General features: G+C 39.4%; 1 protein-coding gene across 1 annotated transcript in view; it reads left to right on the top strand.

Moving 5' to 3' along the window:
• AFF1 (ALF transcription elongation factor 1) overlaps nucleotides 1–16,796 on the top strand; it is a 199,571-nt gene that overhangs the window by 162,205 nt on the left and 20,570 nt on the right. The window contains exons 9-12 of the mRNA XM_077765141.1: nucleotides 7,978–8,032; nucleotides 8,151–8,188; nucleotides 10,204–10,360; nucleotides 16,078–16,788. Coding sequence (XP_077621267.1) covers nucleotides 7,978–8,032; nucleotides 8,151–8,188; nucleotides 10,204–10,360; nucleotides 16,078–16,788 — 961 coding nt within the window. The remainder of the gene's footprint in view (nucleotides 1–7,977; nucleotides 8,033–8,150; nucleotides 8,189–10,203; nucleotides 10,361–16,077; nucleotides 16,789–16,796) is intronic.

The following is a 16,796-nucleotide window of genomic DNA, read 5'->3' as shown; positions in this document are numbered from 1 at the left end:
TCACCCTAATGTGCACCCTATAGCTTATAAATTATCTGTCACTGAGGTCATACCCCTAGGCCTTATTCACAGTTCTTCAGCTCTCCTGAAAACAAAGAACAAACATTTGTGCTGGTCACTTATATGTTGGTAGAACTACATTAAAGTTGAGCATCGTAGAATGTAAATGGAGAGCCCATTTTTAATGATAATTCTCAGTACTCAGTACCAGGCATTGCTGGAAAAGAATACACTTCATATTCATTCCCAATTTGTCTGATCAGGAATTCAGGGATATTGGTGTTCATAATGATTTAGGTTACCAAGGTATTTTAGGAAGTATTAGTTTTCAGGAGAAAAGGTAGAATTGTAAAATGAAAGCAAATAAAAAATACAACTTTTTAAATTTATTTATTCTAATTTTTTTTTTTATAATGTCTATTTTTGAGAGAGAGAGAGCATGAGCAAGGGAGGGACAGAGAGAGGAGGAGAGAGAGCACAGAGCCTGACATGGAGCTCAAACTCCCAAACTGTGAGATCATGACCTGAGCTGAAATCAAGAGTTGGAAGCTCAACCCACCGAACCACCCAGGTGCCCCATGGAATATAGCTATTTTTTAAAAAGGAGTTAATGTTAGCCATGCTATAGAGAAATGAGAATTTATAACATTGAGTATTGAAGAATTAAAAAAAAATTTTTTTAATATATTTTAGAGCATAAGTTGGGGAGAGAGGCAGAGGGAGAGGCAGAGAAAGGATATCTTAAGCAAGCTCCACACTCAGTGCATGAGCTCATCACAGGGTTCCATCCGGCGACCGTGGATTATGATCTGAGCTGAAACCAAGAGTCAGACACTCAACTGACTGAGTCTCCCATGTGCCCTGCCCCCCCCCAAGAATTTCTACTCTTAAGTGAAAGCAAACAAAAAGAATCTTTCTGTGTAGTGTTTTATACTATCTATTTCAGAATTACAGTCACCCAGGCACATTAAACCAATATTTAGGAAATACTGAAACCCCTAAATGTAGAATCACCTCTTTTCCTCATTTGCACTGTGACCAGCATCTGGTAGAATAATCGTTTTAAGTCTTGGACTTCTAGCTTTAGGAGATGATATTCTTAAATCTCTTGGAGGGTAATATTTGACTTAACATTCTATACAAGCTCATGCTAGAAACTTGCATAATATTGAAGGGATACTCTTATGAGGCTGTGAAAAGAAGCATACTTTAAATAATTAGGAAAATACTGTTTAAGTGCTAAGGTCCTCTTCAAAGTTTTCACCTTGGAGCTGAACTTTCCCGAATTACGCAGCCATGACTTAATACTTTGGGAGTGTCCTTTTAGGATAAAATATACTACTATACTTAGACCAGAGATCAAATAAAATGGACCGGAAGAATAAATTTATCATTTGTCCATTGTATAATATGTAAATGTAAGGAAAATGGGTTTTTCTCTGTTCTGCAAAAGAAAAATGTTTTTCCTTATTTAACATGGTTTGGACTCCAGTTATATAAATCTGATTCTCTGGGCTTGCCTCCAGGTGACTTTGGAGATATTTCTAAAAATTGCTTCCATTCATCCATTTAGTGCATAATTAGTGACCACATGCTGTGTTCCCGGTGCTGCGTTAGGGACTTGGAAACAGTGGCCAGTAAGACAAAATCTTTGTCTTCCATGTCTTGTAACTTAATGCAGAAGGCATGTAATACAAGCTAGGTGATGTGATAGTAACAGGCTCAGGGAAGGGTTCTTCAGGGTGGTGGTGAGATGTTTCGGAGGGAGGTCAGGAAAGGTCTCTGAGAGGAGGTGACATTTGATCTGGAGCCTGAATAATGGGAGAGGGAGGCAGAGAGCTCCTGCCACGTCTGCAGGCGTTTGATAGATTTTGCAGCAGGCTCTGAAGCCATTTGAAAACATCAGCAAGTGATTCTTACCGGGGGTGACAACTTTGAAGTAGTTCCTTTGCGTATGCAAAAACATGGTTTTAAGGGAGCCCAGGAAGGTCAAATCACGTCTCACTTTTGATAATAACTGCTGACTTACTGCAATAAGTGACCATGGACTAATTTAAACATGGATTGAAAGATTGAATAAAACATTTTAATTAGCTAAGAATCTGTTAGTCCTAAGGACAGTTTGTACATTCCACCCACTGTGGGATGGTGGACCGTTAAGTGAACAAGATGTGGTCAACTTCTGTAAGAATGCACATTCTGTCTCATCCTGCATGGGCCTCCAAAGCCCTCTGATAACTTACCTCTCTCCCCTCCTTAGTATCCCCCTTCTTGCATACTCTGGTATACTTTGCACCGTGGCCACGTTGGCGTCCTCGGCCTCCTTGCCGTTTTCTGTGCCCTGATCACTCTACCCCCTATTTGTGCAGCGAACGCTATCCCCTTATCAGTGCAGACTTCCTTAACTACCCCCCATGTAGAAAAGGAACCTGCACCCATCTTTACTCTTTTATTTCCCTCCATAGGCTTTGTAGCCATTGAAAAAGTACCTATTTTAATTGTTTATTTTCCTTTTTATAAGGGAAAAGTATTTTAGCTGTTCATCTCCTTGTCCTAGACTGTAAGTGCTACAGAACAGGGAATTTGTCTGCTTAGAGCTGTATCCATTGAGTCTAGAGCAGAGTCTGACATATTGTAAGTACTAAGAGTAAACGTGGAAGGGAAAATATTACGCATAAATTTGATTATGTGTAAGCAATATTTATTCATTTTTAAATGTTTGCTTATTTTGAGAGAGGGAGAGCATGAGCGTGGAAGGGGCAGAGAGAGAGGGAGACAGAATCCCAAACAGGCTCTACACTTACACACTGCCAGCGCAGACCCCAATGTGAAGTTCAAACTCAGGAACAATGAGACCATGGCCTGAGCGGAAATCAGGAGTCAGGTGCTTAACGAACTGAACCACCCAGGTACCCCTATGAGCAATATTAATAGACAGGATTTTTGGCAGTAATTTTTCCAGGTTCTTCCTGGTTGTCCAGTAGGTCATTCTTGTCCTAGTATCTTATTTGTCAGATTTATTTATTTATTTATTTATGTATTTTAAAGTAATCTCTCTGCTCAACTTGGGGCTTGAACATACAACCTCGAGCTCAAGAGTCACATGATGTACTGACTGAACCAGCCAGGCACCCATGTTACACTTACTGATTTAATCTTATTATTTACTTCCGATTTCCCTTCATTTATACTCTTGTAATTTTTGTCACATTATTCGATGACCTCAGATAATCTTCACTTCATCTTTAAATAATCTTTTACACCTCTGACAATTTTTACCTTATCAACCATAACCTCGATTACTATAGTATATCATGTACTGAGTCACTTTCCCCTCTGTCTTGCTTGTCCATAACCTCCTGTGGTCTGTTCATGAATTTGAGTAATGAATCCCAACCACACTGCCACCATTTATGGAGAATTCCCCTTATATGTCGTGTCACAGCTGCTTGAGATTTGTTTTTTTCAATTTCTCATTTATTATTTGTGGAACCTTCTTCATAATTTGTAATCTTCCATCATCTGCAAAGCATTTGGCAGTCCTTATTGCTGCCCTTTACCAGAAAAGGAATCAAAGCCTGATTGAATTTTAGATTTGAGGAATTATGTATGTCCGCTTTGGAGCCCAACCTCTTTCTGTGCATTCCATCGTCCATCCTATTCCCAAATCAGTTTTAAGTTTGTGAGATTGTTCAAGTTTACGCATTCTCACGTGTTCATTAGCGGTTTCTGAAAAGTATTACTTGCCCTTTTAAGCACACGTAATACCAGGGTTGTGACTTATTAATTACCGTGAGCTTGCCTTCACTTGCTCTTTCCTAAATAAAATGTATGGCCTGATCGTAGGAAATGTTGAGCCAAAAAAATCCATCTATTTAAGTAGTTTTAGGGTTTGAATTGAGATGTTACAGAATATTGGCAGTGAAGTCTTTGGCAAGCCCAGTACTGAGGCACGGGAAAGGAATAAAGGCCTGTCTTGTGTGTCTTCGTACAGTAACAGTCGGGCCGTGAGTCACTAAAGTGCGCCTGCCGGAACCTGTACGTGGCTCTGTTGGCTCTCTGGAGCAGCCGCCTGAAGAATGCGTTGTACAAAGGGTTTGAGGGTTGTTTATAACCTTTAAGTGAAAACACTCCTTCACCGGTAATGTAAAATGTGGTTAAGCCTCCGTGCTAGTTCAAAGAGTCGCTGTACCTGAGTATTGGGCTCCTTTTGAACAGTGCCCCGGTAGACCATATGGTGTCTTATGCTTTGAAATAACTTTTTGAAATAACTGCTTTGTCTTGGCATTTGGAAGTGAAATTAGTTATTTCACCAATTTTAAAAGTACATAAGGTTTATAGTTTCTTTCCATAAGGGAAAAATAGTGGATTCATTTTATTCCAACAGGATAATCATTATTTTATTTTAAATCCAAGTCTTTCTCTCAGGGAATTCTATAGCTTAGATACCATGCCATCAGGCAGGTTTTCCAGCCCTTGTGTCCTTTATTGGCCAGAGCAAGGGGATCATACAAGATGGAATGGCTTTTGCACTCTGGATCCAGCATGTACCAGCTTTATCATCTTAGGCTAGCAAGCCAGGTGGCCATTCTGAGCCCGTTGCCTCACCCTCAGGATGTGACTGGATGGTGAGAAGCAGCCTGTATAGGGTTGTGAGCAAAGGCAGTGACTGTAGAGTTCTGATCACACAGTGGGCACAGCTACATGGTACTGTTACTTATTCAGCAAAAGGGGTACTGTTCATTCAGCCAGCCTTTTAGGGTATCTGCCAAGTTGTGGATATAGAAGATAGGAAGGTGAAAATGACTTGATCCTGTCCCAGAAAAAGCTTACAGCTGAGTATGTCCCTTGAGCCTTATGCTCTTGACCTAGATCTTACTGGTATGAGTGAGACTGGGTCTAAGAGATTTGATTCCCTTCTGGGGGTACAAAGGTGGTCACCCAGATTTGCTGTAATTAGTTTTGCCATTTTTCCCATTAAGCGCCAGTTCTTCTACATATGGTATGTAAAGTGTGGTATAGTCATGCTTTGTGGGACAAGCAGGAGATTTTAGCAGCTGATTCTGTTACATTTTATTCTTTATATCTAACAATAATACCTTTACCTGTCATCAGGTTAGATTTTTTTGGAACTATATAGATTCCTTTTTTTTTGTTTGTTTTTGTAAAGTCACAGTGGCATTCATGAGTAATTTTCTATGTTGGCAAAACTTAGTTATGGTTTTTAAGTTAATTTTTTTCTTAATACAGATGCAATACATGCTTGTTACAACAAAACTTTAGAAGTATTTCCCCCTCCCCCACCCTGCCCATTAGCATGCTGGTGTGTGTTGAGCTACCCATCTGGTGATGATAATAAACTGTTCATTTCTGGAAGATTCCATGGTTGCTTTTGGCAGACACTGGCAATGTACTATGTTGATTTTTGCATCAGGACATATGGCTGGCTCAGGTGGCAGAACACGTAATTCTTGGCCTCGAGGTCATGAATTCAAGCTCCACATTAGGCATAGAGCTTACTTTAAAAAATATCTGATTTTTGCATCAAATTGTACCTTGAATTTTGATTCAGTGGAATATGTGTAAATAACCAGTATATCCTATGTAAGTGATAGGTTTTGTTTGACTATTGGTTTATCATTGCTTTTTGAGTGAATGTTTCTTTAGAGCTCTCTGGAGCAGTCTACCTTCAGAGGCCACTCATCTCTTCAGGTCTCACACCTGCAGGTCTCTTTTGTTATTGCCTACGTAATATTCTGAAGGGGAAATTCTCAGAATCTGGGACAGCACTTTCACAGTCCCTTTCATTCCCTAAGAGAAAGTAGAGCTAAAGGTCAGAACATAGGTTTCTGACTTAGTTTTGGAGAATATATTCATGGAAGCCAGGCAGACAACAGAGTATCTAGCCCTCTGCTTACAGCAGGAAAGTGATTGGATTATATGATCATTGGTGTTTTGGGAAGTTAAGGCAAATCAGGTTTATACAAAACCCAGTGACTAAGAAACAAAGAAGTCTGTTTACTTTGGTTTTGAGGGTGGTGACTAAAATTGAGTATGCTTTATCAGGTTGCTGGGTGGGTTTTTTTTTCTGGTTGCATTATACCTTAAATTTATTCAAAGGTGTGTGTGTGTGTGTATACATATATATATGTGTGTATATATATATATAAAGACATATCTTTATATATCTTTGATCTTTTTTGTGTATATGTATATCTTCAATCTTTTTTGTGTGTATATCATGGCCAAACCACTGTTCAGCACTAACACTTCTCAGTGACTTTTTTCTTACATACCATTATGATAGCTACTGCCAAGTCCTGCGTCTGAAGTCTGTGTTTTCTAGCCTTGCTAAAATAAGAAGTTAACTGTCATTAGATAAATATCAAGCAGCATCTCCATTTACAAGTAGCTAACAGTTTTCATATTTTTAAGAAACTTATCACAGGTTGGTTTTTGTACATTTGTTGGTGAAAATAGTTCCTTGGCACAATGAAAATATTGCGTGTAGGTGGTCATTTACAAAAGAGCCACGTTTTATAATTTATTTTCGTTAGAAAATAGAATGATTTTACCAAGGATTCCCAAAATAATCATGCCTGCTTTTACCTCAGTGGCAGCTAGTGGGTTTGCAGTAAAAATTGTTGGTCAGATTTATGTAGAGGTATTTTTAGAAATACTAAAGGATTATAACTAATATAATTTTGCTTTTTGGAGCATTACTTCTACTTACACAGATTTTTTTTTTTTTCCACTTTCACTATTAACATTTCCTCAAATAGTCACACTTATAAATTTGAGGGGGAAATGGGAGCAAATGATTAATTACTGATGCATTCTTTTGATTGTAGTTTTATCCTTAGAAGATGGTAAAAGGGAGAAGATAGGGAAGGGAAAAGTTGAGTAAACAGGTACAGACTGGAAAATGTCTTTTTTTTTCTAAATTGAAGCCTAATGTTTGCTTTTCTGCTTTCCTTTTAAATGTTTTTTATTTTATTTTTGAGAGAGAGAGAGAAAGTGAGTAGGGGAGGGGCAGAGAGAGGGAGGCAGAGGATATGAAGCGATCTCTGCGCTGACAGCACAGAGCCCAACATGGGGCTTGAACTCATGAACTGTGAGATTGTGACCTAAGCTGAAGATGGAAGCTTAACTGACTGAGCCACTCAGGTGCCCCTAATGTTTGCTTTTAGTACTTAAGTTGATCATAAACCAGAATTCCTAGAGATAAGTATTAACTATAACTTGAGGAAGTGAACTGAGATTTTATTTTCACCAGAATGATAGCAGTAAGGCTAAACATATTTTCTAGACAACAGTATTATTGACTGTAGTATTACTACTACGCTTTCAACTATGAGTGTTTAAGCAGACAAAAAAGAGAATTTGTGGGTGGAGTGAAAAAAAAGTTTAATATTAGTAACGAAAATGTAAAGATACCTGCAGTATTTGGTGGCAGTGGCCTTGATAGCTTCGTATATCTTACTATGTAATGAATTCCCATATAACACTTTTTAAGTGCCTTGGTACTCTTCTAAACACTTTGCAGTATTCACTTATCCAGTATTAGCTGATTTATTGGTTAATCACTTATTCTAGTTAGAGACTATCAAGAAAATAGAGTGTGTTTATATTTTTTTCTCATAGTAGTAGCGGTTGTTATTGTTTGTTTTGTTTATGTAGACCTGGGAACTTTAGTTTCAGGGCTGGCTGCAAATCCCTTTCTTGTGGTAGTTCTGCTTTTAATACTCAGTAATATCTACTCCTGAGATAGTAAGGAGCTTGGACTAAATGAGTTTCTGGGTTACAGTAAAACTTAACATTTCCAGGAAAATAAGGTGTTTGATGTATAAATAAAAATTCTACCAATCTCCTCTCTCTCTTTTTTAAATCATTAAGCATATTTTCTATTTGTATAATAAAAGAAATTATTAGAAAATACTTTAAATACTACAATGTCTGTGTCCCTGTCCATTCCAGCATGCTCGAAGATGACCTTCAGCTCAGTGACAGTGAGGACAGTGACAGCGAACAAGTAAGTTTTGTACACCCCCACCAGGAATCCCTAAAAATGTAACATTTCTGAGATGCTTATCCTAACCTGTTGTTTTGTTCTTTTCCTGGTCCTTCTTCCCCTTATTGTGAATACCTAGAGCCCAGAGAAGCCTCCTTCTGCATCTGCACCTCCAAGGTATTGTGTGCTGACAAAGTGTTTGCATTTTTCCACCAAATGGGAAAAATACAGCCTTATTTAGTGCTTTCATAGCTTCTTTATGGAGAAGGACGTGAAGGATCACAGTTAGAAGAAAGTACCTATTTAATTTTTTGGAAGCTTTAATCAGCCTAGAGAGGTTGCTAGCTCTATGAAAGAGAAAGTCCCTGTACCTACGTAAGTAGGTTATGTGTTTAAAATTTTTGAGTTAAAAAACAAGCTAAAATCACTTTCATTAGCATTATATAACCAGTGTTTTAAAAGTTACGCTGAAGAGCATAATGTTTTTATTTGCTGTTTTCAGAAATTATAAGGCTGAATCATTTCTAGAAATTGTTTTCCATAGTGCCTATTTTCTTAGTCATGTGAGTTTTCTTGGTATTTCAGCTGCTTTAAAAAGGTGACCCTAGAGTACGTCACATCAGTGTGATGAAAAATGGCACTGTTTTCACTTTATAAATAACAGCCATATTCCAGAAAATAAGCTGCTTTAGTTTTTGGAAATGGGAATTATCTGAACTATCTTTATAATATTTTCCTCTGGTACTGAATTTAATGATTAATGTATCAGTACCTGCATTCCATGGACAAAGGGTTAAACCACGCTGTAGCTGTTTTACTTCTTGAGATGTGGTCCTCCATTCTGAGACACACTCAGCAATAAAAATCCTCCTGCCACGCAGGTGATCTAACAGTTATTGTGGAGGCAGATCAGGTAATTATCATGCAATTATATAATTATCATGTAATTATTATGTAATTATGTGAGGTTGTATAGATTCAAAAGTTCTCCTCATTTATTTATTTTCTGTTCTGTTCAGTAATTTCTGGTGGCATAAAATCTGACAAAATAGCCTAACTTTAAAGTGGAGGAAAAAAAAAAAAAAAAAAAAAGGAGGGATGGGGATAAATTAGAAGCAGGAATAACACTGAACGTGCATCTCATTCTAATCCTCACTGGCTTACGCTCTTGAGCTACCAGGGAAAACAGGATCACAAATTTGATGTAGCATTTTATATGAGGCAGTTACCTCATAGTATAGCCTGCGTGTTTTAAATTACCTCAACTAGTGACTTTATCTAGTATTTTTTTGAAATTCTATTTATTTTAATAAACAGCTATGTTTAATTATTGAATATTTTAGGTGGATGTGGAGGCTTTCAAGATTATAGTTATTGATTTACTGCTCTGGCTGATCCCATCTGGGACAAGTTTTTAGGATAGGCTGTGAAATTCTATATGGGTACAGCAGTGTGCTGTGAATGTGTTTTCTCAGTGATAAGAATTCTTGCCTTATTCTTAAAGCTTGTAGTATTTAATCTCTACTTCAGCTGGTATTTGGGGGTGATCTTAAGCCATTCATAAAGAATGGCCTCTTCTATAACGCTGCCCAAGGGTGTGACCTTTGAGACCACTTTCCAGAGGAATGCCATTTATATCAATAGGCTGTGGCTACCATTCCATTAGTTTTCATATAGAGAACAGAGGGAGATTTTAATATATTTGCTGTTCTTTTATAAACTTCATAAATTAACTAATGGGTTAATTTATGCCCATTTAAAGCAAACATAAAGGGTCAGAAAGCAAATATTTTAAGCTGTATAGCTTGTCTTGAAACTATTCAATTCTGCTTTTGTAGTAGAAAAGCAGAGCTAGACAATACGTAAATAATGGGTGTGGACATGTCCTAATAAAACTTTATTTAGAAGAATAGACAGCCAGTCCATACGGTAGTTTACTCAACTGCTTTTCTCATTTATGTAGTTATTTAGTGAGCTATTTTAAAGATTTTTCACTGATTTTTGAGCCACTGGGGGCCTTTCTCTCAAGTGGATGATCTGGTACTTTAGTAATATTAGGTATTATTAATACCTGCTACCTTTCTTTTGAGTAGCAGAAAAATGATCATGGGGGGTGTTGGGGATGAGTAAAGAGGGGGAAAAAATCTACCTTGTGCAGTCTTTTCAGATTCTCTCTTTGGGTTGCTTCGCAGTGCTCCGCAGTCGCTTCCAGAAGCCGCGGCCTCAGCACATTCCAGTAGTGCCGAGTCAGAGAGCACCAGTGACTCAGACAGCTCCTCAGACTCGGAGAGCGAGAGCAGCTCAAGTGACAGCGAAGAGAATGAGCCCCTAGAAACTCCGGCTCCTGAGGTACTGTGTCCCCTCCAGGAGGCAATCGAGGATGGCAGCATTCTGCTTTTGGGGCTAGAGTATGCCGTGGGCCAGCACTAGCTGTGGACTTCGTGGTTCTGTCCCATCGGGCAACTCTCTCCTACCCCTGTGCTGTGTAGGGCCAGCTATTTCTATTTACTTCTGACCAAACGTTTGGCACTAGAGGTTTGGCAGAGAGGTTTCTCTCCTTTTTAAAATGATAAGTTCTTCTCTGTTGCTAGTGTTGTTTGGAAGAGCGACTCATTAAGAATGTTTGCACACCATTTTCTTTTCCTTTCTATTAAGAAAGAAAACTCATTTTTGTTTTTTTTCCAGTAGCTGCTGTTTTAATATTAATGAGAATTCTTTTTGAAATTTCAGGAATGCATGAATTAAGGAAATCAAAAGGAGACAGCCCAATTTAGCAAAGGGCAGGAACGTGAACTAGAAATAAGTCATCAGAGGTTCTATTTTTGAATCACTGAAAGCCATGCATTAAATTGATGGCAAAGTGATTTTTCCAGAGCTATGTTTCTTGCTCCCTTTGCTCCATGTCAAACAGGGATAATTGTGTGTGCCTGTCACCCACCCTTGGGAGAAACTGTAAGATAAACAGATGAGACTGCAAATCACAAGCACAATGTTTATCTGGAGGACTTATGCTATTTGCTTTTTTTTTTTTTTTTTTTTTTTTTTTTTTTTTACTGAATTGTTGAACAGAAGAAGTCTAGTAACAGCAGTCGGGGTTGCCAGATGCCTTCAAAACGTGGAGTAGCAATGTAAAATTTATACTGGGGAAGGCTGCGTGGTGTAAAGGGCAGACCTTTTTGATGAAATAGACCAGCTTGTATAGAGAAAATTACTCTGCACCCTTCAGATGGGAATCCTGGGAAATGAGCCGTTCTGATTAAGAAAGCGTTCAAATTCCCTGTATTTATGTCTGCTGTTTAGAAATCAGGGCAGTTCCACTAGAACATTAACTGAATGCATCTAAAGATCACGTAGTGAGACTTAACAGCCATGTCTGAGGGTAAGGGAAGCTAGAAAAATAACAGTATCATATTTTTCTTAGACATGAATTTATGTCTGGCACAGAGTAAATGCTCAATAAATAATATTTTTGGAGTGAATAAACATGAACCAGCATTAACTGCACTTAAAATGCCTTGCAAATTTTAGAAACTGCTCTGTGTTTCTGGGGGCTGTTTCGTTGTGTGATACTAATTCTGTTGAAATAATTATTCTGTGCATGAGGGGAAAAGAAACTGAAAATGTTTTGTTGACAAATGGTGTGCTTGTTCCCTGTTTATAAGAACTTTGCTTTATGTCTCCTTATTCAATTAGAAAAACCTTCATGCTTGTTTGGTTACTAAAAGAAGGAAGAGAAGTAATAAAATTCAGTTCAAATAAAATGGAAATGGTACAGATTAGGCTGAATAATTGAAACTTGAGAGAAAAATTTAATCTAGCATTTATATTAATGAAACCATTATATCTTGTTACTCAAAAGTTACTGGAAAAGATTTAGAGACATTTAGTGAAAAATAAATGTTCCCATCCTACTTTATTTTTTAAATCGCCTTACCAAATAAGCTCATATTTGTACATTTGTGTTGATGAGCAAGCCTAGATTTGGGTGCAGTTTATATGTCATGTACTGAGACTTCACCAGAAATATTTCTTTGGGTATATTTTAAACTTTTAAACCCCACCCCCATGTGTTTACCTTCTTTCTTATATAATTTTTTTAAAGATTTTTGTTGATGTTTATTTTTGAGAGAGAGAGAGAGAGAGAGAGACAGAATGAGTGGGCAAGGGGTAGAAAGAAAACGAGACATAGAATCCCAAGTGGGCTCCAGACTCAGAGCTGTTAGCACAGAGCCTGATGTGGGGCTTGAACTCATGAACTGCAAAATCATGACCTGAGCTGAAGTTGGATACTTAACCAACTGAGCCACCTAGGCTCTGCATACCTTTTTTCCTTTTAAAAGAAAAGAAATACCTGCATTATTGTAAATCTCATGTGTGAGAGTAACACGAGTTACACACACAAACACACACACACACACAAACGCACGCACACGCACATGCCATAGTTACTAGTTTTAACTTTCTCATCTTTTTTTTTTTTAAGTTTATTTATTTATTTGATAGAGACTGAGACAGTGTGAGCAGGGGAGGGTCAGAGGAAGAGAGAGAGAGAGAGAGAGAATGAAACCCAAGCAGGCTCCGTGCTGCCAGCTCTGGAGCCCGACACAGGTTTCGAACTCTAAAACGTTGAGATCGTGACCTGAGCTGAAACCAAGCCTGGGACAATTAACTGACTGAGCCACCCAGGTGCCCCTCTCACCCTTTTTAAAAATCTATTTATAATGCTGAGAATTGTGCTTGTTATGGCTCCATTTTAAGTTCATTTGATAAAGTCCAGTGGTCTTGTGAGATCGGAAATACCATATGCCTGCCAATGGGCTGGCAGTGAACCTGGGGGAACCTGCTATCCATGTTTGCTTTATAGTGTGAATCAAAGTAAATCTTAGCTTTTCCAAATATATGGGACACATCGTCTTTTTACTGCTTATGTTCAGAAAAAATGATTCTATTCTCTGTTATTGAAGGAGCTGCTTAGTTTTCTAATATAGAGTCAGGGTCTAGTTTTGTTTTGTTTTATAGTAAACCTCCTTTATCGATTTGCCTCCTGTGCTCTTGGTATTTTTTTTATGAATTATTTGACTTAGCTCTCCATCAACCGTAGGAGTTTGGGAGCTGTCTTCTTGTCTGTAAAAAGGTAGCAACACCAAGACTCGGGCCTATGGCCATCTGACTCCAGAGCCCTTTTTGCTTCTCCACCATGCCTCTCTTACACTCCTCTCCTTTCCTTCTTTTCCTTTCCATTTTAAGACTCATACTCACAATGACATTTTTACTTAAAAAAAAAAAAAAAAAGTTGACATTTGTGCATAGCTCAAAACTTTTTATTCAGAATCACAATTTATCCTAAAATGCATGAACTTCTACCAGTTTGAGGAGTTAAGAGAAGTAAGGGCACATATAGTCAAACCTTTATTAAAACTCTTAGTGAGGGGCACCCGGGTGCTCAGTGGATTAAACATCCGACTTTGGCTCAGGTCATGATCTTGCAGTTGGTGGGTTTGGCTCCAGGTCAGGCTATGCCCTGACAATGCGGAGCCTACTTGGGATTCTCTCGCTGCCCCTCCCCCACTCATGCATGCTCTCTCTTTCAAAATAAATAAACTTAAAAAACCCAATGAAAAGTAATCCGGTATTTTTTCACACCCAGTGTGCAGTGTTGGGGCTGTACTGGCACTGGACTGGGAGGCTGGGGGCGGGGCATGCGAAAAGGCAGGGCAAGAAAGGAAAGCCCAAACCTTGATTCTGCCCAGCACTTAGACTTAAAATTCATTTTAAAATCTGTTTCCATCATTCCTTAATGTAAAAGTTTTCCCCATCCCAACACCCAAATAATATCCAACCTTAAAAGAATTCTATCTTTATGGCCGGTCTATAGAAAGGATTGGCCATACCTTTTCTCCTTGTCTGGGCATATACACCCAATTTTACCCTGCAATTGGGCCATATGCCTTCCTTCTGGACAATTTTAGGACCACAGTTGAAGAAAATGTGTTTTATTTCTGTAACCAGGACATTCCTTTAGTAGGACATTCCTACTAAATGTATCTTATACTGCCCTGTTTTGGGGTGGGGGAGGGGGGAGCACCAGGAATGACTTTCCTTTTTGGTTCACGAATAAATACTCTTCTATAGAGCATGTCAGTGATTCCACTGGGACTGTAAACTTAGCCTTGGTGAGAGATCCATACCTCTCCCAAGAAAGGATTTGAAGGTTTTGGTTCCTAAGATGATTGGCAAGTGATATATCTTAATGCCTTGTCCCTGGTTAGCACCTGGATTACCATACCCTCAAGCCTTTGCAGGAAGTCACATTTGACAAGTAGGTATTGGGTGCTAATCTTTTCTCCACTATTAACAATCATCCTGTCTTGTTAGAATATGGAATACAGTTTTAGATTTCCTGTGGCAAAATAAATACCTGGCATATTAGAGTAGTTTCCTTTTCCCCTCCCCCCTGCTCTGAAATTCAAACAAGAGCCTGGGTATAGAGTTGATGTTGAAGGAGATAGACTATATTAAGCAGCAATAAGAGATAAACAGAAAAAACAGTTCTGCAGCCCTCCTTCTGGCTGAACTATGGTCCTACCTGGTTCCTTCCAGTTCCTCTTCTGTTTTCATCACACCAAGCCCAAACTACCTACCTGATCATTTTATTACCTAACTTTTTTCTGGTCAAAACTTTTATCGACATATCTTGACATATTAACTTGTAGTGTTTTTATAGAGTTGAATTATTTGGGACATTCCACTTGGGAAAGTTGTTAGCAGTCTTCCCTATACAATATCATACACCTACTGAAGTGATCTCCTTATCCATAATCTAACCAGTTAAATCCTATGTGGGATATCTTTCAGTTAACTCTCTGGTACCTTGCATATATGATACCTTGCATATATGATTTAGTCACTCATACAAACTAAAGGTCAGAATGGATCTTAAAAACATGTAGCATGTTGGTGATATGCTTCTCTTTTAAAAGGTATAATCATGGCTTACTCTATTAGATATTAATATGGTTCCATATGGCCTAAAATGTATAGGTACTGTAACATGCCTATAGAAATGCTTTAATACGTCATGTACAATAGTATATGCAAACATAATAGTGGAACTTGGAGATACAAATGTCTTTGGGTCATTCTGTTAATAATCTACTTGGAGAGACATGTTGGGATGCATCAATAGTCAGTGAGCAACAAAGATTTAAACAACAGTTAAGGTACCAGGAGAAGCCAGGAACTTGTGTTTGTTCAGCCGATCAGATGTACATAATATAATCAGTATAATCTCACTGCTCTTAATTGTGTGCTCTGGAGCCTCCCTGTGTTTCTTAGAAAAGTAGATGCTATTTCAGATAAGATTGCCTGTAACAAGAGACGTAATGTTTGATTTTTGAAGAATTCGAGTGGTTAGTATTGTGCCTTCAGTTGATTCTTTTACCAAGCAAAGTGAAATCAAGCTTGAAAATCAAGCTGTAATCCATGATGTACTGTAAACCTTGTCATGTATAAATGTCTAATGTTTTTAAGTAAAGAAATGAAGTCAAGTCTTGAAGAAAGTCATTTTCAGTTGAAAAGTATGTCAAAGGATAAAGCCTATAGGTAATAACTAAGATTATTAGTTTACTCATTAGCCTTCTGAAAATCCCAGATAAAAGAATTCTGTTTATTCTTCATTTCTCCTTTTATTTTCTGTTAGAATAGTTTATGAGCCAAAATGTGTCATTTCTGTCTAAATTACACTAATTACCATTAGAACAAAATACTTCTTATAAAGATTTCTCCCCAGTTGTCGGTGGTCTACATTGGTCAGTATTTCATGGTCTGTGACTAGTCAATATCTGCTACGGAAAAATTCCCATAGCACAAAAAGACGAAAAGATTGTTTTAAGAGTTAATTATTAAGAGGCTCTGACCTGTAATTAGAGGAGGATGAGAAGGACCTGAATTCTTAGGTTTGGAATGATTACGTCTCCCTGGGAGAGTCCAACACAACTGAGTGACTAACACAGAAGAGTTTATCCTCATTGGTCAGTTCACATTTTTCTCTTATCCTTGGTTTTTAGCCCGAACCTCCTACAACAAACAAATGGCAGCTGGACAACTGGCTGACCAAAGTGAGCCAGCCGGCCGCACCGCCAGACACCCCGGGGAGCGCGGAGCCTCCACCTCAGCACCCAGACAGTAAGGGCAAGGGCGGGGGCGACGGCGGCCCTCCCACCGGTCTCGCCGGTCACACCAGTCACGAGCACTCGGATTCCAAAGATCCTCCCCTCAAAAGCTCCAGCAAAGGCCCTCGGGGCCCCTCTGAAGGTCCCCACGCCAGCAAGAGGAGCTGTCAGAAGTCCCCCGCCCAGCAGGAGGCTCCCCAGAGGCAGACTGTGGGAACCAAACAGCCCAAAAAGCCCGCCAAGGCCCCCGCGCAGGCGGACTCACGGGCCCACCTGCAGGTGGAAAGTGAGCCAGGACCCCCTCCCTACGGCTCCAAAGACCAGCCTTCCAAAGACAAGCCCAAGGTGAAGACGAAAGGGAGGCCCCGCGCTGGAGACGGCCGAGAGCCCAAGCCCGCCGCGCCCAGCCCCAGCGAGAGGAAGAAGCACAGGAGTGGGCCGCTGGCCCCCTCGAAGGTGCTCTCGGGCCCGGAGCCCACGAAGGACAATGTGGGGGCCAAGAGCCCCGAGCACTTTGCTCTGGTTCCCCTGACCCAGAGCCACGGCCCGCCCCAGGGCGGCGGCAGCGGAGGCGGCAGGACTAGTGGCTGCCGGCGGGGGGCGGGCGTCCCGGG

This window comes from Crocuta crocuta, unplaced genomic scaffold, assembly GCF_008692635.1.
Source record: "Crocuta crocuta isolate KB4526 unplaced genomic scaffold, BGI_CrCroc_1.0 scaffold134, whole genome shotgun sequence".
Lineage (NCBI taxonomy): Eukaryota > Metazoa > Chordata > Mammalia > Carnivora > Hyaenidae > Crocuta > Crocuta crocuta.
Note: the sequence above shows the minus strand (reverse complement) of the source record. Positions and strands in the feature narration are given on the sequence as shown.